Raw genomic sequence first — 23,923 nt, forward strand, 5'->3', positions numbered from 1 at the left:
GTTTCCTCCTCCCCCCTTTCCGTTTAGAATGCGAGGGTATTTATAGGGAAGCTTATTATTTCCTGATGTGCCCGTTTGCAGGGGCAGACTAGTAGCGTTTGACACTGGTGTTGACATGGCATGAAGGACCGAGCTTGAGCAGGATGTTTAATGTGCCTCGATCGACGTTCAGGACCATTTGACCACGTGGTGTCAGGTCAACCGAAGCATCATTGATCGGTTGATGTCACCCGCAGTTATTATCCTCATCAATTATCATGCCTAATGTAACTTTTTATATTAATCCAATCGAGAGGAATATTTCAAGACTATTTCTTCCCCTATCTATCACTTTTGGATATATTTAAAATATTTTCTTATCAATATTTTGAACCGATGTACATGTAGTCGAGTTGTTAATCAGATTATGCTTCTCATCGCTGACTACATTATCACATTGCATTGCCACGTGTTGAAATATTATTGGAGAAAAATATACATCTCTTATCGATCAATATCTATTGAGCTATTTTGATTATTTTTTTATTCATCCTAGTAAAATACCTATGTATATGTCAATTAATCACTCATAACAAGTGAAGGATAAAGATACGAAGGTAAATGATCGAGTGACTCTTTCCCAATGTAGTTTCATATATACATATTATTTTCAATTATCGATGAGTTTTTGAACCCTTAATTCTTGATAAATAGATATGATAATATTAATATTTTGATGATTGATGTGGTCACCGAACTATGTGGACTATGTGGATTTGCCATGGAGACATGGCAGACCGTGCAAATGCGTGGCCACCACATGTTCGCGTGGGACATTAAATGGCATCACACCACGTGTTGACTGGTTCAAAGGTGGCATACGACGGAAGAACACCTTTCACCGATAAGCTTCCTCGGCCGACAGAAACAGTTCCCTTTGTTTTCCGATTAATGCTCCTCACATCCAACGACATGTCGCTGTACGCAAAGCACCGGCGTTCGAGACTGGAACGATTGAATCCTGTGGCGTTTGTGAGTTCTCTATTTGTATCTTTTGATGATCTATATTTATTGTATATATAATTATCCATATTTTCTTTTAAAATAATTTTAAATAATATCTTGAAATTAACTTTTAATACACATAATATTCTTTCGATAAAAACTCGACACATAATAGTGAGATTAGATTAAGATATCGATGTCAGATGTCAAATTCAAGTTGATCAGATCAACACCACAGTCAACCTAATAGGATCGACTGAGCTATAAATTAAGAAGTGAGAAAAGAATCCATCGCATGCTCGTCAATTTCCATGTGGATTAAAACGATTAAAGAACTGAGAGGACGTTGTCGTTGAGGTTGACCGGATTCTGTTTGACTTATCCGTCCGATCGTGTTCGATGCCGACGAGGATGTCGACCGAGTCAAGTTGCTTCGTGCAGTGTGAATCCGCCGACCGCAGACCCCGATTCGTCCAAGGTTGGGCTAATTTACTGGACGCGTTGTTGGATGATGTGGCAATTGATCATTGGCTCGAGTCCAATTGCTGCCGACTATGGCAAACCACGTGTACGATGTGCGATCCGTGTTGCGTTTGGTGATCGTCTTAATCACGACAACATATAAAATATCTTTCTCATCTTAACCTTAATTAATTAATTATTTATTTAGTAACCAAATTCCTAAGATTAGCTAAACTCTAATTATATATATATATATATATAACATAATTAAAATTTTAATTATTTTACCTAAAAAGGTTTGAATATTAAGTTTTAATCAAATGATGCCTGTTTGATTGATTTTTATGCGTCATCAATTTGACGAAAATATCCTCGATCCACCCGTCGTCGCCTCCTCCTCCCCGCTTTCTCCGCCGCCCGGGTAGAGCGGAGGCGGGAGGCGAGGACGGCGGAGATCCGAGATCCCATCCGCGGCGTCCGCTTGCTCAGCACCTTCGCCACCGCCGAGGAGGCGATCGCGTCCCGGCTCAAGGAGTAGAAGCACTGCCTCCGGCGCCCCCCCGCCGCGGAGGACTCTGCTTCCTCCTGTTCGTCTTCTTCCTCTCTCGTAGCAGTGGGAACCGCGGCGAGGGCAGCAGAGGAAGGGCGGGCGGCGGGAAAGGGGGGAGGAGGAGGGGGAAGGGACGGGAAGAAGGAAGGGAGGAGCCACCGCTCGTGGTGGGTGGAGGCGGTGGCTGCGACGACGAGGACGACCGAGGGCATTTTAGTCAAGTTGATGAAAAAAGAACGCCCTAATTAAAAACAAATTAAGGGGATATTATTTTGATTAAAACTTAATATGAAGGACTTTTCTAAATAAAATATCCTATATTTATTATATATCACAACGACGTTGGCGACCCACAATCTCACCCTCCACCGCCTCCACGGTCAAACCAACGTTTGAACCCCGCTTTTAACCCCACCGAGATAGCATTGCTTCCCCATATTCATATGACGGCGTTAATTGCCGCCTCGTGCTTTCCTGTGCTCGATCCATATCTCTCTCTCTCTCTCTAAACATATGTGTATATATGCATATATGTATGAATCGGATCGTCACGTTTCGAGTGGTCTTTTGAGCGGCTCGTTCGCGGGAGAGGAGCCAATAGCGAAGCTTGCACGCGCGTCAAGGTGGCTAACCTTCAGAGAGAATCCGCTGGCGACGTCAAGGTGGCTAACCTTCAGAGAGAATCCGCTGGCGACGTCATCTGGCTCGATGACGGGGGCGAAAGAGTGCCCGTGCCGTCGACGAGGGCGAGAGGGACGAGGCTGACGGCGTCGTTCGTGGAGCAGGAGATGTCCGTGATGGTGTCGACGCTGGCGCGCGTGGTCGCAGGAGAGGATGGCGCGTCTCTGCCGTCCTTACCGTCGAGTGGCGAGCAGAACGGTGGCGGCCGGCAGATGCAGGGGAGGGAGAGCTTCGTGCACGAGGAGGTGCCCAGCTTTTGCATTACGTTCGGGTCGTCTCCGGGGGGGTCGTCGTCGTCGTCGTCGGCTTCGGCAGCTGGTTCGAGTACTCGAGCGGTCCATTTCTGTTCCTCTGTAGCGTCTACGTTTCGTTTCATGTATTCTCTCGTTCTCGAACAGGAAGAGAGCAAGCTCGAGCGGAGCAAGGGGGCAGGAAAAGGTTCCGAGGAGTGCGGCAACGCCCTTGGGGCAAATGGGCCGCGGAGATAAGAGACCCGCACAAGGCGGCCCGCGTCTGGCTCGGTACCTTCGACACCGCCGAGGCGGCCGCCCGGGCCTACGACGAGGCCGCCCTTCGGTTCCGAGGAAACAGAGCCAAGCTCAACTTCCCCGAGGACGCCGGGGTTCGACAAGCGCCGGCAGCCGCGCCGTCCGCCGCTCCTGCTGCTCTCCTGGAGTCCCGACCCTTCGACGCCATGAGGAATTACTGGGAGTACTCGAGGCTGCTGCAGGGAGCAGAGGATGGCCGAGGGATGCCTCCGCCTGTTTTGTTGGATGAGACGGTGAGTTGCAGAGCTAATAATCCTGCTTCTCCTCTCACTGCTGCTGCTGCTGCTTCCGGTCATCCCTTATCTCCACTGCTCTATCCACCAGCATCAGAGCAACAGATGGACTATCTTCAACTTCCACCTTGGACTGAATCCAGCCATTATCCTCCATCTTCCTCGTCGGGATAGAGATAGACTTACTGTGCCTCAGAGATTATTCCTTCGCCTCTTTCGATCTCGTTTTCCTACACGTACTTCTCTTTAGCTTCTTCCATATTGTATTGCTAGAATTCTGACAGGAGAAAGAACATTAATTCCTTTATTTTATTCACCAAATTATGCTTTCTTCACACACAAGTTTAAGATGCTTCTAAAGGAAAATACTTGCTGGCTATTCAAAGAAAGGATATTTCTTGGGAAGCCGAGCAGAAACGTGAATCCAGTGGTGTTCTTGTTTTAAGCTATCTGCTTGGATACCAGAAAGGTGTTCTTGTCGTGGCGCGGTGGTCAATGAGTTGACGGATGTGATTTGACTTGAATGTTTTGACGCGGACACTGGAGAATCTGTGGTAGGGATGACTGAATCCTCACAAATGCTTCATTGATCTTTGATTCGATCTTTTTCTTTCCTTATTTGTAATGAATGATGAGGAGAATTCGGGGGTGAGTCAATATAGGCATGCGAAAACATCCATATAATTTGAGTAGTATATATATAAATATAAAATTAGATCGTCTTCTCCTCTCCTTTCGCACACACAAGTATGTGATGGCGATGGTTGCTTAAGACGGTTGTTTACGTTTGTGACACAGCTGACCGACCTGCAACTCGATCGGTCAAACCAGACAGATAGGATTGGCAAGCAAACACGGAGGAGTCCAGTCCAACAGAGAGAAGTGGCTCACACTTCACAGGAGTCTTGAGGCGCAGGCAAAGGGACCAAAACCACATATGAATTCGTTTTCGTTCCTTATTGGTGCTCTTCTGGTTTGGGGTGTATCCTCATAGGTATTCGTGGACCGACATTGGTCAAACAAAAAGGACATCTCATTTCAGCGTCGTCGACGTTGACAAGAAGAGAAGGGTTCCATTTTTCTTCTTTCTTTAAATATGGAAGAACAAGTTAGCAAAAATGGCATGACATGTGTTGTCACGAGAACGACACCGTACAAAAAAACCATATAATCATGATTAAAAAAAGGAGTTACTGTTTAAAATCCTTTTTTTACTATTGATAAAAATTTACTATTTACGATCCATCTTGTGCACCTCTCTAGTGTTGATCATCATCCCCAATCTAGTGTCCTGTCTCTTAGTTTATCCCTTAGTCTATGCTCTAACCTTGTTCGTTGTCACCTCAACGCTATCCTCAAGGAAGAACATGATGAGAAGAGAGAAAAAAATATATTGATCGTTATCTCTGATCATTTCCTAATCTGTGCTTTTTATCGATCAATATCCTGTCTCTTAGTTTATTCCTTAGTCTATGCTTGATCGTTGTCCCCTCAACACTATCCTCAAGGAAAAACACTATCCTCAAGGAAGAACAAGATGAGAAGAGAGAAAAAAAAAATATTGATCGTTATCTCTGATCATTATCTCTACATGTCATCAACCGTCATTCCTTAACCTGTGCTTTTTATCGATCAACACCCCTAGCCTATCCCTCAAACTTGCTCCTTGTCCCCTCAACACCATCCGCAAGGAAGAATAGGATGAGGAGAGAGATACAAATATTTATCAAAAAATAATTTTGAAATATTAAAATACAATTATAAATAATAAATAAGGATTGTAAACAATAATCCCCTAAAACAATAACATTATATTGACACGATAAATAAACAGTTTCGATCGTTTGACAGGTGCTCTACAAACAGCAGACAGGTATCTTACAGGAAAAAAAAAGGGATTATTCATATTAACATAATATTAAAAGGATTGTTCCTTGCACAAAATTTTATCACACATAATGTTCAGAAAATGATATAGTGTAATCCAAATTTGTTTATATAGCATGATGATGGCAGTGAGACAATATATAGGTAGTGTAATCTACGATCATATCATAAAAGCTCACCGCCTGCGTCGAGCGGTGGGAGGAAGCTTCTCAGAAGGCCCAGTAGGCAGCAGCTGCCCGGTCTCCCGCTCTATTCGCCTCTTCAACTCTCGAAGAATTCGAATCTGACCCAGTTTTTCTGGAGATAACTTCTCCCAGTAGATTCCTACATATGCAAGAAACTTCAGGATCAGCTAATCTTGGCACTGGATTTAAGTGAACGAAGTACATTGATTCAATATGAACCCACCCTGAGGCTTTGGGATTCTTGTATTGGTGTAGATGATCTGAGTTGGAGTGCAGATAATGTCAACTGGCACATCATGAACTAAGAGCTTCTCAGCTGGGATATCGTCCACCAATTGCTTGTCATGAACTGGAAGAACACGCATGATAATGTTTCTGATGTTACACGTAAAACACCAAATGGGACGACTGAAAAGATACAATATTACCAGATGTTACTATCATCACGTTGTCATCTATAGCTCCCATATAACGCAGCATCCCATACTCGAGTTCTGCAAAACCCTACATTGTACATCACCAAAGAAAAAATGATGCCAGCTGAATGTTAGGCAATACCACATTAAAAACATCAACAGCTTACCTCACCCTTGCCCAGTCGTGCTCCTGTTGTTGGATCGACTGCAACTGAACCAATAACTATCAAATCAACTTTTATTTTTTCATCCAGACCAATTGGTTGACCATATTTCGCAGCTCCTACAGAGGTACATGCCTCCAAAATGGAACCAGAAGGCAGTGTCTGAGATGCCAATACTGAGAAAAATCCAGTCCTCAGTCGTGGTTGAGGAGTCAGTAACTTCTTTCCACCTGCATACACCGAATCAAGCTGCAATCAGAAAATGGGCAAACCATGGGCAAACCATGATCAGCAAAGATGACATGTGAGGAACCACTGGGCATTGGTTAATGTTAACTGAACTAATTGGCAGAAATATGTGATTTCTAACAAAGTCTTCAGTCCAAGAAACTACAGAACATTTTTAAGAGGGAACACACAATAACAGAACATTGAAGACCAATAAATGTAATGTATAATAAAAGAATAAACTTCTTAAGAGTTTACTCATCTTATTGCAGATTGAACAAAAGAGATTAGTATAAAACAACAGAGGCCTGCCCATGCCACACCTTTCTGCAGCATGCCATGGACCACGAAAAAAGAGTTGTTGTAGTTATGTTACCAGTATACACCGCATCAGCATCCATTATTATAATCCTAAGTGATAAAAGTACTATCTAAAATAACAAAGATGGCTGCAGAATGTGCCAGTTCCTCTTCCTCTGCTACTGAGTAGTGCTGCAAAGTCCTTGTTAGACGGATCATTTGCTCCATTGTCTTACAAGTTAACCGTTTCAAATTTCTATTGATTCGTAACCAATGAAACTTGTCATAGAAGCGAAGTACATATCAATTGCAGCAAGTATTAACAAAAACAAGGGTGCACATCAATAAAGATATGTGGATCTTGTATGGTAGGACATGTTGAAAAAAAAAAACCTCCAAAATAAACCTAGCATGCAACATTTATTAATTGCTTTCTTGTATGTTCAAAATCTACTATCAGGGGAAGCATTTATTACATTATTTTGTTCTTGTAAGTTGTCAGGTGTAAAAAGGTTGTAGAGCAGATAATATAGACTTTGTAGGTTGCCAACAATGGGGCATTGTGACAGCTTCCAGGTACCTCTATAAATGGTACTTCGGTGGTAGGAGCTAAAAGGACTTTTTACTTTCATGAGAAATCTCCAACCAACATTACAACTCTGGCTACCTTAAAAGGACTTTTTACTTTCATTACCATGCTATTAAAAATTGATTTCAAACAGTAAGTCCAGCAGATCTGAGTTCATTAACACAAAATAGTTCAATCAAACATGACCAGCAGATACTCACATCGTCCATTTCAATTACCAAGTTCTACATTTCTGGTTTTTTGACATTTGCAACTATTTGTTGCCATTTCATTCTTCAGGAGCTGATGTAGATGAGGGAATTTGGTTCCTTCAACATTTTATTTCTTACAAGTAGCATTGTACACAGTTTACAAAGAAATAGCACTTTTCAATGTTCAGGCAAGTTTTGACATTCTAAGTTAGGGTGGTGAAGCACAAATAATCCATGCAATTAACCTACTACAACAAATGCATATATACAAAAACAAAAAAATTATGCAACAGTGAATCATAGCACGTTTGGAGATGGGACAGTTGACCAACCTGTAAGTGTAAAAAACCGAACTTGTTTCTGAAAATAGAGTTGCACATGTGCAACGTGTGATAGAACTTGCAGCCACAAACATCCATCTAAATCAGGTCTGGTCTATTTACATGCTAAATGAGCTAATAAAGAATTTCACAGACGGTGTGTAGATGAGGGAATTTGGTTCAACATTTTATTTCTTACAAGTAGCATTGTACACTGTGTACAAAGAAACAGCATTTTTCCATGTTCAGGCAAGTTTTGACATTCTAAGTTAGGGTGGGGAAGCACAAATAATCCATGCAATCAACCTACTACAACAAATGCATACATACAAAAACAAAAAAATTATGCAACAGTGAATCATAGCATATTTGGAGATGGGACAGTTGACCAACCTGTAAGTGTCAAAAACCGGACTTGTTTCTGAGGCGAGTCAGGGTTGACCTTCACGCATTGGGCCTTTTGAAACACATCCAACTTACCTAACTTAACCCCAACAGATTTAAACCACTTCAGCAAATTAATAAAAGGTGTACATCTAAAAGTACAATAAATTTAGACACACAAAAAAGGAACAAAAGGACAAAGAAGCATAAATAACATGCCAAAAAAGCACATGAATTTAATACAGAGTACCAAAAAATCTCTAATCTCAATCCAAACTTAAACGATCAACAAAACAAGGAAAAGCAATAAGCCCTGTCAGAGACATGTACCATGAGAGTAGACCTTATAATCGTGAGAGAACATCAAATTTTCACTGGCAACATGCCCCACAACTTCCATTCCCAACCTCCTGACCTCATAATTACGTGTAGAATAAGATACCTAGCATATACGCTTATTTTCAGTAGTTCAAAATTTGACATATTGACTGCTTGCAGCCTTATGTAACCTATTGATGGACAATAAAAGATGGTAGCAAAATCTAGTAACAATATGTTACTTCATATGCTGGATGATTTTTAGCATTGAATCTCGGAATAATCAAGGTGAACTTTAGATCATGATCGTTTAACACAATGATTAGAAAACATAGATGTTTCCCAAATCTACTCGGTATAACCATATATAGCTTGAGGTCTCCAAAAGGTTTGTACCCTTGAAGATCCCCAATTTCTCGGTTGCTCTTCGGTCACAACTACTTTGTGGCCCTAATGAAGTCTTTGCTGTATATAGAGGATGATATATTAGTAACGAGTGGCAAAACAATTCATACTAAATAGTTGTAGAAATGAATCGCAAAGTAAGAAGATAAATTAAGAAGCCAACCGAGTCAGCGGCTAAGGCAGCGCCGGCAAAATTAGGGATGCGGTGGTGGACGGGGCGAGGGTTCCGCGCGATATCTTCCGCCTCCAAGATATCCCAGACACGCTTCCGGATCTTCCACTTCCAAGCCTTGGGATCCCCTCCTTGTCCCTCACCCTCCGCATCGGAGGCAGCGGCGGCGGCAGCCATAGACGCTCGGGCCTCCGCGTCGAGGCGGAGCCTCTCGGCCTCGAATGCTGAGGGGTCGAAGGAGGAAGATGAGGAGGCGCCGTCCACTCTTGCGGCGGCGGGAGCACCCGGAGGCCTCGGGGAGGCGACGTACGAGCGGCGGCGTAGCGGGGGCCAGCGGAGAGGAGCGGCGGGAGGCCACCCAGCGGCGCGGTGGAGGGAGAGCGACATTATCATCTACTCGGCGACTGGCATTTGTCCTACGCCTTCGGCTACGGGAGCCCAAAACTAATCTGTTAACACGTGGCGTCGCGTTACATCCCGATCCACTGGAGGCCACCTCAAGTGGCACGTAGCGTCCCAATATTCCTCCACGTGTCAGGCCCTGCTGCAACGATCATAAATTTAACTCCAAATCTCTCTTTGGTATATATCTATTCGATTGAAATTATCAGCTAATCTCTTGCTAATTAAACATGTTATCAGAGCTATTATTAAAGATTTCAGTTGAAATCAACGAAATTAGATCAGGACCGTCCATTTCTCGGAGCCGTACCTTATCACTCTCCACGTGTAGAGCAACTTTCGTGGTGGCATGATGATACGGGTGACGGTAATGATGCGTTGAGGCACATGGTAAAGTGGGCATGTTAAGCGGAGTACTCTGTCATCTTGACCGTCGGATTCTTCAGTGAAGAATCGAACGGGCAATCGACAGCCACAGGAGTCCCACAGCACCCACGTGGCTACCCATTCGGAGACGGACGAGGGATCCTCTACTCCTCTTCGTCTACCTTAGATGGACGATTGGGTCCCTGTGGGCTCCATGGTGTTTGTTCAATCACAAGGGCGGTATCGAAACGTCCAATGAAAGGATTGGCAACAGAAGTTTACGGAGTCGGGCAAAGCGCGTGAATCTCTAAACGCTTCCAAATTCAAATGATTTCAAACGCTACAGTCGAGGCGCTAACCAGATCGCTCCGCTTTGGATTTCCTCCCCGTTCCTTTTCAGTGAGGAAGACTCGAGGATTCCGACGATCTTACCGTGGAAATAGCTGAATCCAAGAAATTTTCTTCCTCCAATGACGACGGATCCTTAGCAGTCTCGCCGCGCCGGCGGTTGGTTCGGTTTTCCCCCACGTTTCTCAATGGAGATGGAGTCCAAGAGCATGTCGAGGAGGGAGCTCCAAGCCCTCAGCAAGCAGCACGGCCTCCCGGCCAATCTCACCAACTCCCGGATGGCCGAAAACCTCGCTTCCCTTCTACAGGTACCGTACCGTGTTTCTCTTTCTCGCTCTGCTCTTGCTGTTGGAATTGTTATGAGTAGTTACTGCGACGTTTCAAGACCAACTTTTTGTCTGATTGTGACAAAAAGAAGCGGAAGAGCGAGGAGATGAAGCCGAAAGGCTGCTTGAAGGGCTCCAATGGAAGCAGTGTTGAGGGCGCTGGAAGAGGAGGGGTCAATAAGAAGGTAAGCTTCTATATGCAAGAAGACGATGGTGAACGAGATGGCAGCCAGGGAGACCTGGAAGCGCGAACTTCTCCGGAGAGGAGGCGGCCGAGTAGGAGGAGGTCTTTTGTTGTGTACGCATCAAAAGCAGTCAGTGAGCCAGTTTTGGAAGCAAATGGTGCTTTTCAAGTGAAGACTAGAAGCAAGAGGCTCCGATCCACTGCAGCTGCAGTAGTATGGTCTCCTGTCATCGAGGAGAAGAGATCACGGAACAGAAACAATGGGCCTGATTTGGTTGCAAAGGTTCCTCACGAAGAGGAAAATAACAGAAGGGAGGTGGATTGTGCAGCAACGACTAGATCTCCGAGCAGAGTGGTGACTATTACGGAAATGAAGACTAGAAGCACGAGACCTCGATCCACTGCAGCTGCAGTAGTACGTTCCCATGTCATCGAGGAAGAGGCACAGAACAGAAACAATGGGCCTGATTTGGCTGCAAAGGTTCCTCACCAAGAGGAGAACAATAGAAAGAAGGTCGATAAGGAAGACGATCACTGCGCACCAACTACTAGATCTCTGAGGAACAGAGTGGTGACTATTGGAGGAGATGAAGCAAAGCAGGGAGACACGAAACCCAGAAGGATGCAAACAAGGGGAAATGCTAAAAGGAAAGAAGAGGATGTTGTTGCTCCTGTCTTTGATGTATCTTCGGAAGCACAAGTGTTGGAGAAAGATGAAAATTTTGGCAGTAAAGCTTGTATCAATTCCACCGTTGGACTTGATGATCAACATGAAATTATGGTTCCACATATTGAAGTGCCTCCACCTAGGCGATCAAAACGTAATCTTGCAAAGTCTCATAACTTATTCCAGGAAAGTGAGGAATCAGGACCTACTTCAGTAGTTTCAATTCCTAATGTTCAGAAATATGAAAAACCAGCAGGGGAGGAGACTAAAGAGGCAGCAAAATTACGAGGTGCTTTGTATCGGCCAAGGCGTCACACTTCAAGGATCAAAGATGAAGATATTGGGGCCTCCTTGCCTGGAAGTTTGGAATCAAGAGATGAACATCCGAATAAGGTGCTACAAAAGAAGGAAAGAAAGGCTATCAGAAATCCAGATCTTGCAGCCCCTCTTCCTGATGCAATCTTAACTGAAACTGCAGAGGATCATGCCAGAAAAGAAAAGCTCTCCGAAGTAGAACCTCGTTGGCTGTGCACACGGAGTTCATCTGTGCTTACTGTGTTGGAGCATGAAACTTCATTAGCTCATGATGTTGAACTAGTCAGAAAGAGCAAGACCAGGAGGCATGAGAGGAACATGAAGACGAGTAAAGGAGCTACAGAAATTACTGTCCCTAGCTGTGAAACTAGAGCTGCACTTCAAGAACTTATTGTTCAAGTAGATCCAAAAAGGGTGGCACAGACTAAAGATACTTTGAGGCGTTCAATGCGAAATGTTCCAAAGCTTGCTTCGACTGAATTCAAGACTTCAGCTCCTTTAGTCGAGAGTTCAATAACTGATGAACACAACAAGGAAACTAAGCTTCCAAAGCATAATGCTCCGGGACTTCAAATAACTGGGAATACATTAGTTGATGTAGTTGAGAAAGCCAGAAGGTCACAGAGGTTGAAGAAAGGTCAGGTCTTAGCAGAAGCACCAACGGAGGATTCTACCACTGACTGTACAGTCGGAGGTGAAAATGAAATGCTAGAAGGCCACAGACATGTTGAAGAACCAGGAAGAAAATCAAGTTACAATGCCTCCAGAAGAGAATTGGTGATGCCAACAGATGAGGCTTTAAAAAACACAAGGCAGAAGAAGAGGAAAAGAGCAGTGGTTTCAGATAAAGAAATTTCAATTGAGGAAGTAGAAATTGCTGGCAGATTAGATCCTGTCCGCGTGCAGCAGAATGCTGGTTCCAACGAGCATAAAGAAAGGCTTTGTGAAGATTGCTGTGAGAAAGTTCTTGAGAGTGATGATGCCATACGAGGAAACTGTTCCGCTGAATTAGCTGTGATTTTGACTGATGAGATGGCTAACTTTGATGCATATCACACTGCCGTAAAGAAAATAGCAAGTAGTAAAAGGCATAAAAATGAGATACATGACGAGTGTAGCGAGCACCAAATTAAGGAAGACAAAAATTGCCCTTCCATGGAGGTTGAGCCTGTAGCATTTGGTTTGATTGACACTCATAGAACTACTGATGATACTGATGGTTCCCAAGAGTCTGCACCTGTCTCTACTTCTGAATCGTCAGTTGCTGCTAAATATGTGGTTTCAGAAACAGCAGGCAGCAATCATCCAAAGGTGAAAAGTGCTAATAAGGTTCAACATTCTCCATTAATTGATGATCTAACCAATGATAAATGTCATGCTGACCAATTAATTGAGTCTGGAAATTTATCACGGGTAAAGACTCTGCAAGGCTTTGACAATCTTACACTAATGGTGAAAGAGGATAGAGAAATTTCTTCTTACAATCCGGTTGAAGTTTCTCGCAGATTACAGGATGCTTTTTCATATGTTGACCCTTCTGTGAAGGCAGATTCTGAAGTTCCTGGTACCGAGTGCGGGGGATTTGCAGATACGCCTTCTACGAACAGCACTATGGATGGTGCAAATTACACAGAAGAAAGAGATGGACAGCCCAAAGGAACAAACGTTGTTGATTCACCACTTCCTTGCAGCCATCTTGAAGAACCTTCTCCTGCAGTTGTTACTGAAGCTTCTACTGTCAGTGATCCCAGAACAGCATTAATGTTATACGATGTTCATGCTGTTGCTTCTCATAGTCCTGTCTGTCCTAGTGGACTTAAGGGTAAGTTTAGACTTAACAATGCAATATCTGGTGGTTCTCTGATTCGTTGTCTTTTTCCCTTATTTCATATTTCATGCTAATATGTCACTTTGAATATCTACTTACGGAAGTCTGTGATTTGCAGATGAAGTGGTCCTGCCTTTAATTGTTGTACCCGATAATGATTTTGTGGGCTTATTAAACCAGCAGAACATCGTCAAAAATGAATCAGGGAGTATTGGAGCAACTTCTGTGGCACTGTTAGACACCGAATCTGCATGTCAAGAATTCAATGGATTGATAGAACTCAAGGGAACCAATACATATTCTAATATTCCAAAAATGTGTGAAACTGCTGAAGAAGAAGGTAAATATGAGTCTTCATCTTCTCATTTGTTAACTAATACATCAACAATTGGTACCGAGTCTATTGGAGATAAATGTGAGGAGGAATCTTTTGATGGTAATACAGGTCCATCTGAGATAGCACAGGGTGCTGACATTGTGGTTTTAGATGAGGGAAATCAAAATAGTTCCTTCAGTGCTACTGATTGTAGCTCTGGTAAAAGTGCAACAAAATATGATTCTTTAGAACAAGTAGCTGGGCATAGAGAATTGTCACCACATAAACTTATGGAGCTGAGCAGTGATATCATGGAAACTCTTTTGGAAGTGACTGATGTTAGCAGATTATCTTCAGGTGATAATCTATGTCAAAATTATGAGAAAGTTATCACATCTCATGATGATAATTCTGAAATTTGTTGTTCAGATGATGCCAATTTGGTTTGTGCAATCTCACCATCTTTATCAGAAATACCAGGTGACACAATTGCAGATGCTTCTGTACAAATGGAAAGTGCGGAAGTTTCTTCACAGGGGAAATCATGTGCCTATGACAAATCCACCACATTGTTGCTAGTTGGATCTGAATTTGAAAAGCAGCTAGAAGTTCAAGAGGATAAATTTCAAGTGGAATTTTCTGCTTCTAGCATCCGATCTGGGAAGAATGGATCAGCTGCTAAGGCCCCTCGATGTTCAGATGGCAATGAAAACAATGACAGAACAGAGATAGTTGGCACAACATATGCCACTGGAGGCACTTTGCAATTTAAAGAAGAATCCGAATCAGCTAAACTAGAAGACACACATGATGCTAGAGCATCTAGTGATGAAAGTAATGATCACTCTCCTGTCAATCCAATTAAAAGTGAAGGTACAGATCTCTGAAACTGTCTCATTATGCTATATCTGTGATGTCTGGGTAAAAGGGCATCCACCCAGTAAGTTGTTTTTATCTTATATTGTTGCACTATATTCTTTTGGATAATTCTAAGCTTTTGTCCATGTCATAGGTACTGGCAGCATGGATTCATTAAGCATGTATAAGAAATCCAACAAGGGGAAGTCCTTCAGTCCATCCTCCAGGAAAATGCCGAATACACACATAGAGTCTCACATAAATGTTTTAGCCGGCAATAAGGAAGACCACATTGCAAATGGTAGTCCTCCTGCATCAGGAAATCGTTCTGAGGGTATACTTTATGATTCCCTTTGTATTTAATAGTCATTGCCATTTATTATATTCAGGATGATCACTCATTTGTTATGTCAACTCCAAACATTTGTTTCTGCTTATAGGGGAAGCTAGTGCCCACCAGTTGAGTAATCTTGAAGTTTCTGAAAGTGAAGCAGAAACATGGGCAGATTCAGCAAATATGAAAAGTCCATATTCTGTGCCCCATGAATTTAAGGTTGTAGACAAGCTTGAAGAAAGACAACGCTTGGTTCTTTCAGGTGGGAGGAATTCATGTACTGGTGAAGATGAATTCCAAGCACTTACAAAAGCTAATTTGATTGAACCCGCCGATGATGATGATGTTTCTAATAGAAGGCCACCACCTCTGTCCATCCTAAGGGAGAGTAATGTTATGAATGATAGTGATATAATTATCCCAAGCGAAAGTGAAAATTCAGCTGTAATCGAGAGACCAATTCTGGAATTGCAAACACCAGTATTAGCGGAAGGTAAAGATGATGACGTCCAACATGATGGAGCTAAGAATGGTGGCTTGGATGCATCATGTGGTTTCTCCTGCAGTGGATATGAACATGCCAAATCTTTGTGTATGGAGAGTGTGGCACTCACAAATAAATTTGACGGAGAACCCATTGATAACATAGGTGAGCCACTTGACCTTTGTGGTAAATTTCAAGCTTCTTCAGATATTGGCGAAACAACTTGGGGAACTCCAGATGGTCAAGGTGTGTTGAGGTCTTTGATTTTAAGAGCAAGGTTAAATACTTTGTTCATGTTCATATAATATTGGGCAGGTTCCGCAGGAAGATGGGAGATTACCGTACCATTCGGAAGAACTTCATCATCAGTTAAATACGGTTAGTATATATGAATAACCATTTGTATATGAATTTATTCTTTGCATCCTCCATAAATTGTTAATGCATCAATTTACAGGTACTATCATGTATGATTTGCTTTATCGATTTGTATCGATATATTGATCAGTTATCTACTCGATATATGGTATATAGGGGTATACCAATGTATTACTCATATTAGTCTCTTATCGGATTGGTACGTATTATCTATATCGAATGATATGTCATGATACAAGAAATCTTGCTACTATGCATAGCTTTTACTAAAATCAAGCACTAAGAATTGTGAAACTTAGCCTTTTGTGACTCATGGACTGCCTTTAGGCTGGTCCTTCTGATGTGCAAATATTGTGGAAAGATGAGGAAAAAGGCATATTTTTGTGTACTAGCTCCTTGGTTGATTAGTGTAGTTATAGATCATATCTTTATAATGCAAGATTTATCATAAAAGCATAACAATAGAAAATTCATACATATGTTGGCTTATCTGAAGTGTCTACCACTGTTCAATACAAAACAATGACTACTAATTAGGTTTTGGGTCCCTACGAGTGCTCCTCGATACACCTACTTATTTTGCCTGGTGTACATGTGCATGTTCTTTCTAGATGGTACTCAAAAGGACTTGTTTGTCCTCGTTCCATTCTGTTCATGTGAATTTAAGTAGGTTAGATGGCTTAGAAGCTCTGTTACTTATCTTCTGATATTGAGTTTGATACAGAGTCAACTGAACTCGAAGAAAAGATACTTTCTTTGGAGCATCATCAATCGTCTACAACATCTTGCATAAACGAGGAACTTGCACCTCACAGTGACAATGTTGAGAAGAATAACATGAGGGATATATCCAAAGTCTCTGCAGATGATGAAGAACATGAGGCTAAAGATATGGAGGAGAAAATGGAAATGGAGGAAGTTGAAGAATATTTGGTGACCCTCGATGATAAGGAAATTGATGAGCATGCTATGAGTTCTGGTTCGATTAGGTCACGAGATAACTTGAATGATGAAAAGCATAATGTTCCTCTGCTCATGGACTCGTTCGAATCCACAGGTGATTGAAGGAGGATCCTTTGGATAATTGCATTTGAACAATTGTCATTTTTTGACTCTGTTACTTCATGACAGTTCTTTACTGTTGATTGCAGCTTCATGTCACGACGTGCACTCTTGTGAAATAACCAGAATGGCAGATCAACATGAAGCAGGTATGGAAAAATGGACACACTCGACCTTTCGAAGTATATCTTTATGGCAAAGAAACCTTAAGATTCCATATTATTTTGTTTTGGGTATTGCAGATGCTTGCTGTGTTACACCTTGCTTTGAGAACGACTCTGCTAGCAATTGTGACAACAATACAAGAAGAGAAATTTTGGCTTCAAGAACCCTAGTTATTGCCGAAACTAAATTAGCGAAACCAGAGTATAATTTAGATAGTTGTAACTCAACCATATCTGTGGTAACCCAAGAAGCATCCGCTCCTGAGATAGCTCAAGAAGCTGTAGATACTGTGGGACCTGAAGTAGGAGATGTTTCACTAACCCCACAGCATTCGGAATGTGCAGAAGAGACTATAAAGGATGATATGAATTGTGGCTTCAAGAAACTTGATTGTGAGGATGATGAATTTGATGACACAAAAGGATGCGATACTGATAGCAATGGAGTTCTTGAGACAAAGAATGATGAGATTTTGCGGCAACAACTTGACAGCAAAGATCCTAAAGATGAAAGAAGCGAATTCTCAGATGCCTTACAAGTGAAACTAGATCTTGAATGTTCTGAAGAAGCTGACATGGATAATTGTGAAACCGATTCTGGAAGTAACTTAAGCCACACTGTCCATAAGCACAATGAAGGAAAGGAAAATATATTTGCATCAGAAACTTCAGATGATTGCTTATGTATTGCCTCGTCTACCAAAATTGATAAGTTTTGATTAGCTATGCTTTTTGTTTCTAAAGTTTATGACTTCATAAGAATATTGCATCTAATTATATCATGTCATATCTATGGTTTCAGGTAAGCTTGGCAGTCTTAAGAAGGATGCCAATGTTAATCAGAGGATTAAATCCGAAGAAGTATGGGTTGCACCAGGAGCAACACTGATGTGCTTAGAAGACCTATTTGACATGGAACAGAAACGATCATTTGCCAGGAATGACATTGTTCAAGCAGTGGCCAATGAGCATATATCTCATGAAGAGAATTGCCAACATGAACATGACAATTTAGTGGGCATCTCAGGAGCATTAAGAAAAGCACAAAAGATGGAGAGAGTGTCATTCATGTCGGATTATAATGTTACTAATGAATATGAGGAGCAAGCAACACTTTGTGATGATCCAAAGGTGAATTTTGATGCAACCATCGAGTATGATAACACAATCCAGCTAGAATTATCATATGGTAGGTCCGATTCAAAACTTATGGATGTTGCGAAAGAGCATGAGGAACAAGCAGTAATTACTGCTTGGAGTGATGGTTTTAGGATGAATATAGATGAAACTATCGAGTCTGAGAATGCAGTTCAACCAAAAATGTCAACTGACTGCTCTGATTTAGAACCTATGGATGGGATGGTGTGTCCAGGTACAAAATGCTATGCTGTTTTCTTTTCTTGCTTATATGCTATTTCAAAATGCTTCATTTCTGTCTCGTAGTATTTGGTAACATTTTAATAGTGTTTTCAGCATCTATGCAATCTTTTGAGGAAAGGTTATACAAAGAGACCGGTGCAGCTGTTGAAGATGAAGGTTAGTGCCTCTGCCCCTTCTGGTATCTTTATAGTTTTCATTGAAGCTTAGTGTTCTATGTCGGAATGCAGATGGGAGTTCAGTTGAGTGTCTTCAGACTGTATCAGAAAAACATCCTGCTAGTCAACCAAACGATGAAGATATGGAAATTTCTGATACGGTGGGCTGTCAGAATGACAATCCAGAAGCAGCAGAAGCTTGGGTTGAAGATCTTACAAGTAAATTGGTTAGCAATCCAGAAGCATCGGTCTCAGAGAATGGCAATACGATATGTCAGATGGAAACCACTGACACTTTGCGGGCGAATGATAGATCTCAACTTACAGTTGAAACTGCCGGCAACATAGTGGATACACGCACTGCATCGAAGAAAATGGAGTGGAGAAGTGTTCCGGGCACAACTGGTTATACATTGGCTTCACCAAATAAGCAGGAAGATATTAACATCAACAATGCAGGAGAGCAAGAGCAATTCAACTCTGGCCGCAAAGAGACCTTAGTGGAGGGAGAGACTTTAGATGATCCTCAGCGATGTCATGTCGAAACCATCCGTATGAATGGTTTGTTTCAGCAGAATAGCAGGGTAAAAACTCAGCAGACACTGGGAGTGTCAGCCGATCATTCCAATTCAAAATGTGGAAGAGAGCCCCGAGGTGAGTGACAGGTTACAAGCTTTAAGAGAAACATTGTTCATTTCATCTGACTATTTGATTTGTTTTGTTGATTCAGAATTATCTCGAACCACTGGGCATGACTGGATGGAGGAAATTAGTCGGAAGTTGGTAGATTTCAGGATTTCCAGTGCCAGGAAAGCTAGTAAGGTAGATGGATCAGCAAAGAGGCCAAAGCATGACGATAATCTTAATAATGATATAGTGATGGGTAAGGAGAACACACCTGCAGTCAGGAAGGAGTATTCTCATAAACCTCATGCAGATGGATCAGTAAGGAGGCCTCTACAAAATGTTAATCATAATTGAGTTAGGAAGATTTCTGGATTCTGATTTGTTTCTTTGTTCTCTATTGTTCTTCAATATTTGGTTGAAGGAAATTGTATGTGTTTGATAAAAGTAAACCAAAAGATATCATTGTATGCATATTGAAGGATGTGATTTGTTGTTTTCTGGTACATGAGCTAGTGATGTTGGTTTTAGCTCAGTTAGGAGTATGGAAGTCATTTGAGTTTGCATTCATGAGCAACATGTATGAAAGCACCATAAATATTGTTGCAGTTGCTACCGATGAAGGCAAACTTAAATATCACATTGGTAGCAGTTTAAACTATTTATTGGATTGAGATATCGATACTTGGTAAATACCAACAGTTATATGCTGATAAAAAGACATTTAAAATCATGAATGCAACAGTTAATGATGGATTCATGTAAATGTAATTGAGAAAGTAAACTTAAGCAAAAATGAATGAGCTACACACCTGTAAAAAAGCAAAAAGGCATGATCATTTGTTGTTTTGAGATTGGGGTTTTCTTGATATGACAAGTATTTTAAGCATAAAAAAATTTCCTTAAGTAACCATCATGTACTTTCAAAAGTAATTAGTCACACAAATTTACTCTATCTTGCTACGTGAAGAACACCAAAATAAAAAGAATTATAAAGAGCACTACCAAGAATGCTATCATCATGATTTGGCCCTTGGCACCAGCCTTCCTCATCACCAAAGCAACTTTCTTCTGCACAAAGACAAGTGCTCTCTTTTAGCATGAAACCCCAGATGAAACTTCAACTAGACTTGCTGACCACAAGCTCATGGGAAAAACACAAGTAATATGACAGATTGCTAATCGTGGTCGAATCAAATCTTGAATCGGAAAGAAATGCAAATTGAATCGAATGCTTCTGTGTTTCTGTTAATCGGGATACACCAGGCTGCTAATATCCATGTTGTCTACCTAGTTGATGGGTTACATTTTCATGGCAAAATGCAGAACTAAATTTAGGAAGAGCAACTTAAAAATTAAAAAGAGAAGGGAGAAAAGAGCCAAGAATAACCTGGACAAAGTCGAGCCTGTTTGAAGTAGTCTCCATCTCCATGCCTAGTTCGTCCAAGATTTTTTCCTGCAATATCAAGAGTTTTACAAAATGAATATGAGATTCAACTCTTCACTTTGGAGCTTCACAAGTCTTGCAAACAACATATTAATTTGCATGGGTTCAAAATCATAGGACTACTGACCCTAACAAACATAGTAGCATCATAGGAACATACACAGTATCTAACGCACAACGATATGTATATATCCAACAACATACACCAAAGCAATACATGACAGAGTTCTTTGGTACAAATCCATTAAAAATCATTTACAAATCAAAAGATGGCATTTTCTTTTGTTTGCACAATGTTGGTGCTGAACTATTTTTATTCATTGTACAAAGGAAGGCATAAAGACTCCAAATTCTCTGCAATTAAAAAATATCATGCTCATAGACTGCATTCATTTTGGATGTCCTTTCAGAATGGGAACATTATTCTCCGAGTTAATTGATCATCACACGAGACAATTAGGTATCTTGATGCTCAACGTACCTGCCCAATAAGTTCATCATGTATGGTAAGTCCTACATGTCCAATTCTCCGAACACTAGCACTAAGCTCATCCAGCTCCTCATCTTGTTTCCTGAAGCATGATTTAGAAGAGGTAAAAAAAAGGAATTTTTTCACTATACGCCTTTAATCTACATCTTTTTAGCTAAAAAAATCAAACTTGATTAAGTAAGAAGGCTAAATATTTAAGGCCCTCTATCATATAAAGATTGGATTGTCCTGAACAACTCACAGTGTCTATGAATATGAATATTACAGCTTAGACTCCTGAAAGAAACCAAGAGAGGTTTTAACTCCAAGGACCCACGACTTGTGGAAGCCTTAAAAGTATATAAACTTCATTAAATTCATTAAGCATCCCTTTTGATCCTGCAGTTTACACCCACATCTTGCCATATTCTAAAACACATTAAAGAAACAACAAAATAAAGCATTCATAGTCACATTGGATGAATGCCAGAACCAGAAAATCGAGACATATAATTGGTTATTTACCATGCATGAATGGACCACAAGTAAAATTCCAAATCTGCTGCAGCAGATGCATCCTAACAGCCTTATATCATCTTGACTACTATAATCAATAAAAGAACTATAAAATACATAAAACATTACTTTACGAGGAGCAGCTGCTGATCTGATTCTGAAGATATAAAATCATCATTATCTTGGTTAACGTAGTGGTTCGATCTGCCTGCCTGGGAAGCATGATCATTTGGAAGCCTCATCAGCTCTTTGCGCACACCATTTGCACCTGAGCTGAATAAATTCTGCTTCACCTTTCCAGTTTCTACAGTTCTCCTAGTCCTCCCGACCTACAATAACTACTACATAATCAAAATTATGGAGGAAAGAACATGTGATATTTGTTCTTCTGATTATGCACATCTAAACATAATTTTGTCTACATCATAAGTCAAAATATTAAACCAATCCAAGATGTGACTAAGGCAATAATAGAGAAATAGTTCTAACATTTAAAGGTTTACCTGATTATGAGCAGTGCTAGTCCATCTCCTACGCTTTTCAAGTTCAACCTCATCAAGACCATACCAAGCAGGATCTCTTGCAGCCACTGCAATTGCCTTGTCCAATTCATCTACCTTTCCATCAAAAGAGTACAAGTTCAACAAAAGGGTTCCAACATTACAGAGAACCAGGAAAATAAATATTGCAATTCTGCTAAACGATAATAGAATCCAGTGGCATCTGTCTTGTAGTTTTGCTAAATAAGTTCAGTCTTAAGCAATATCGTTTGCTCATTCATAAGTCAACTATTTTTATAAGTCAGGATAATAAGGTCTTTTTGATTGGCCGTAATTTAAGTGAAAAAAGCAGAAGGTGAAAAAAAAAGAACTTGCACGGTGGAAGAAAATTCTAGGCACTTTCATATGAATAATAAGAATTTATAGACAAGCACATAAAATCAAAAGATTTGGGGCACTAATAAGCAAAAATTCCCCAGTAAAAGTTAACTTTCACCTCACTGCAGTTAAATTTTACTCCAATGGGCAACTGTCATAAAGATTTTGAGATGAAGAATTCTGAAGACATGACATAAATATACATAACATGAATATCTAGGATTTGCTTTGAAGCAGTACCTGCCATTCTATGCTTTCACAGCTGGTCAGGAGCTCTTTTGTCAGATGTACACGCTCTCCGGTGTTTGAAGGGGTTTGTTCCCATTGATGAAAAGTAACTTGCAGTTTGTCAATCTGTTACCAGAACAAGTATCCCAGATGATATCATAGACAGATAAGACAGCCCTAGAACATGATTGAAATAATCTAGATGCAATACTTGTTTGATTTTGGATGTAATAAATTTATGCTTTCCGCAGAGGCACATTCAAGCACAGTAAAAGAGTTCCAATTCGTCCACATTTTGGATTCTGGAGGCCAGGACAAAAAAAAGATTCAATCAAGGGTTCTTCAAAGTGAAGTGATTTCAGATTTCCTCTCATTACTCCGTTCAGGTCGCCTCATCTCTCTCTCTCTCTCTCTCTCTATCCATCTATCTATCTATCTATCTACATCATGAAAAAGAGTACTTGAACCCAAATAAATCCCTCGCCGTACATAAACACACAGCCAAGCAACCGATTAGATCAATTTATCAACCATTAGCCACACTCAAACTCATTCATCAGAAATTAGTTCTCCGTAGGATCAAAAAGAAAAGCACAAAAGAGATCCAATCATAGGCAAAAAGGAAAAGAATAATCCGTGCCAAAGTAAAAGCAAATGATCAACGAAACACGACGTACAGACTCCTGAATCTCCCCTTTGACAATATAGAACGGATCTTGAGCAGCAGCCATCTCAGCGCATTCCCCGAGAGAGATCGACCGACCCCTCCGTTCATACACCAACTTCTGCAGCCACGAAACGAACCAAGGTCCACGGCACAAGAATTAGCACCACAAGAAAGACCAGATATCGATCAAATGCCAAAAGCCAAGATCTACGCGTAAGGGCATTCGACGCAAGACCCGAAGAGGATCAGATTGGTAAGGATTCGGGGAGAGAGAGAGGAGCGAGAAGGGTGACGACGGAATACCTGAAGCGTTGGAGGAGCAGCTGATGGTGTCGATGAATCGAACAGGCGATGCAAAGAGACGAAGATTTGTAGAGGGTGTGGGATTTGGACCGTGACGTGGACAAATAAACCGGGTCGAATTCTCTCATACAAGAACTCGACATTTAATTGCAGCTCGGTTCACGTGACGTCATTATCATATATAATATGAAAAAATTATTACCTCGG

General features: G+C 41.2%; 4 protein-coding genes across 9 annotated transcripts; 2 read left to right on the forward strand and 2 right to left on the reverse strand.

Annotated features, from left to right (window-relative positions):
* The first annotated feature begins 2,534 nt into the window (after positions 1-2,534).
* Positions 2,535-3,824, forward strand: LOC103988465 (ethylene-responsive transcription factor ERF110). Its single transcript, XM_018826844.2, has 2 exons — positions 2,535-2,995; positions 3,076-3,824. Exons 1-2 carry the CDS (start codon positions 2,785-2,787, stop codon positions 3,630-3,632), a joined length of 768 nt encoding a protein of 255 aa, XP_018682389.2. The 5' UTR covers positions 2,535-2,784; the 3' UTR covers positions 3,633-3,824.
* A 1,547-nt stretch (positions 3,825-5,371) lies between these two features.
* Positions 5,372-9,448, reverse strand: LOC135676454 (5-formyltetrahydrofolate cyclo-ligase-like protein COG0212). The gene is made up of 6 exons (XM_065187646.1): positions 9,009-9,448; positions 8,132-8,222; positions 6,114-6,340; positions 5,959-6,034; positions 5,754-5,879; positions 5,372-5,669 (listed from the first exon to the last, which is right to left on the reverse strand). Exons 1-6 carry the CDS (start codon positions 9,408-9,410, stop codon positions 5,521-5,523), a joined length of 1,071 nt encoding a protein of 356 aa, XP_065043718.1. The 5' UTR covers positions 9,411-9,448; the 3' UTR covers positions 5,372-5,520.
* A 672-nt stretch (positions 9,449-10,120) lies between these two features.
* On the forward strand, positions 10,121-19,714 carry LOC135676455 (uncharacterized). Of its 4 annotated transcripts, XM_065187651.1 has the most exons (14): positions 10,121-10,441; positions 10,549-13,447; positions 13,572-14,126; positions 14,250-14,642; positions 14,782-14,961; positions 15,068-15,691; positions 15,761-15,823; positions 16,548-16,880; positions 16,975-17,034; positions 17,128-17,733; positions 17,852-18,421; positions 18,523-18,585; positions 18,657-19,238; positions 19,315-19,714. In XM_065187651.1, exons 1-14 carry the CDS (start codon positions 10,322-10,324, stop codon positions 19,563-19,565), a joined length of 7,299 nt encoding a protein of 2,432 aa, XP_065043723.1. In that variant the 5' UTR covers positions 10,121-10,321; the 3' UTR covers positions 19,566-19,714. The 4 variants fall into 4 exon arrangements, with proteins under 4 accessions (XP_065043723.1, XP_065043720.1, XP_065043722.1 ...); XM_065187648.1 differs by having other exon boundaries at positions 13,572-14,642; XM_065187650.1 differs by having other exon boundaries at positions 13,572-14,642; positions 15,068-15,610.
* On the reverse strand, positions 12,951-23,797 carry LOC103988102 (syntaxin-61). Of its 3 annotated transcripts, XM_065187652.1 has the most exons (10): positions 23,717-23,797; positions 23,424-23,531; positions 22,759-22,872; positions 22,144-22,257; positions 21,770-21,969; positions 21,137-21,227; positions 20,599-20,664; positions 20,214-20,279; positions 19,483-19,541; positions 18,462-19,398 (listed from the first exon to the last, which is right to left on the reverse strand). In XM_065187652.1, exons 2-9 carry the CDS (start codon positions 23,475-23,477, stop codon positions 19,527-19,529), a joined length of 720 nt encoding a protein of 239 aa, XP_065043724.1. In that variant the 5' UTR covers positions 23,478-23,531; positions 23,717-23,797; the 3' UTR covers positions 18,462-19,398; positions 19,483-19,526. The 3 variants fall into 3 exon arrangements, with proteins under 3 accessions (XP_018683587.2, XP_065043724.1, XP_009404897.2); XM_018828042.2 differs by lacking the exons at positions 18,462-19,398; positions 19,483-19,541 and adding an exon at positions 12,951-13,348; XM_009406622.3 differs by lacking the exons at positions 18,462-19,398; positions 19,483-19,541 and having other exon boundaries at positions 20,024-20,279.
* Between the last annotated feature and the right edge of the window lie 126 nt (positions 23,798-23,923).

Source organism: Musa acuminata, chromosome BXJ1-6, assembly GCF_036884655.1.
Source record: "Musa acuminata AAA Group cultivar baxijiao chromosome BXJ1-6, Cavendish_Baxijiao_AAA, whole genome shotgun sequence".
Taxonomy (NCBI): domain Eukaryota; kingdom Viridiplantae; phylum Streptophyta; class Magnoliopsida; order Zingiberales; family Musaceae; genus Musa; species Musa acuminata.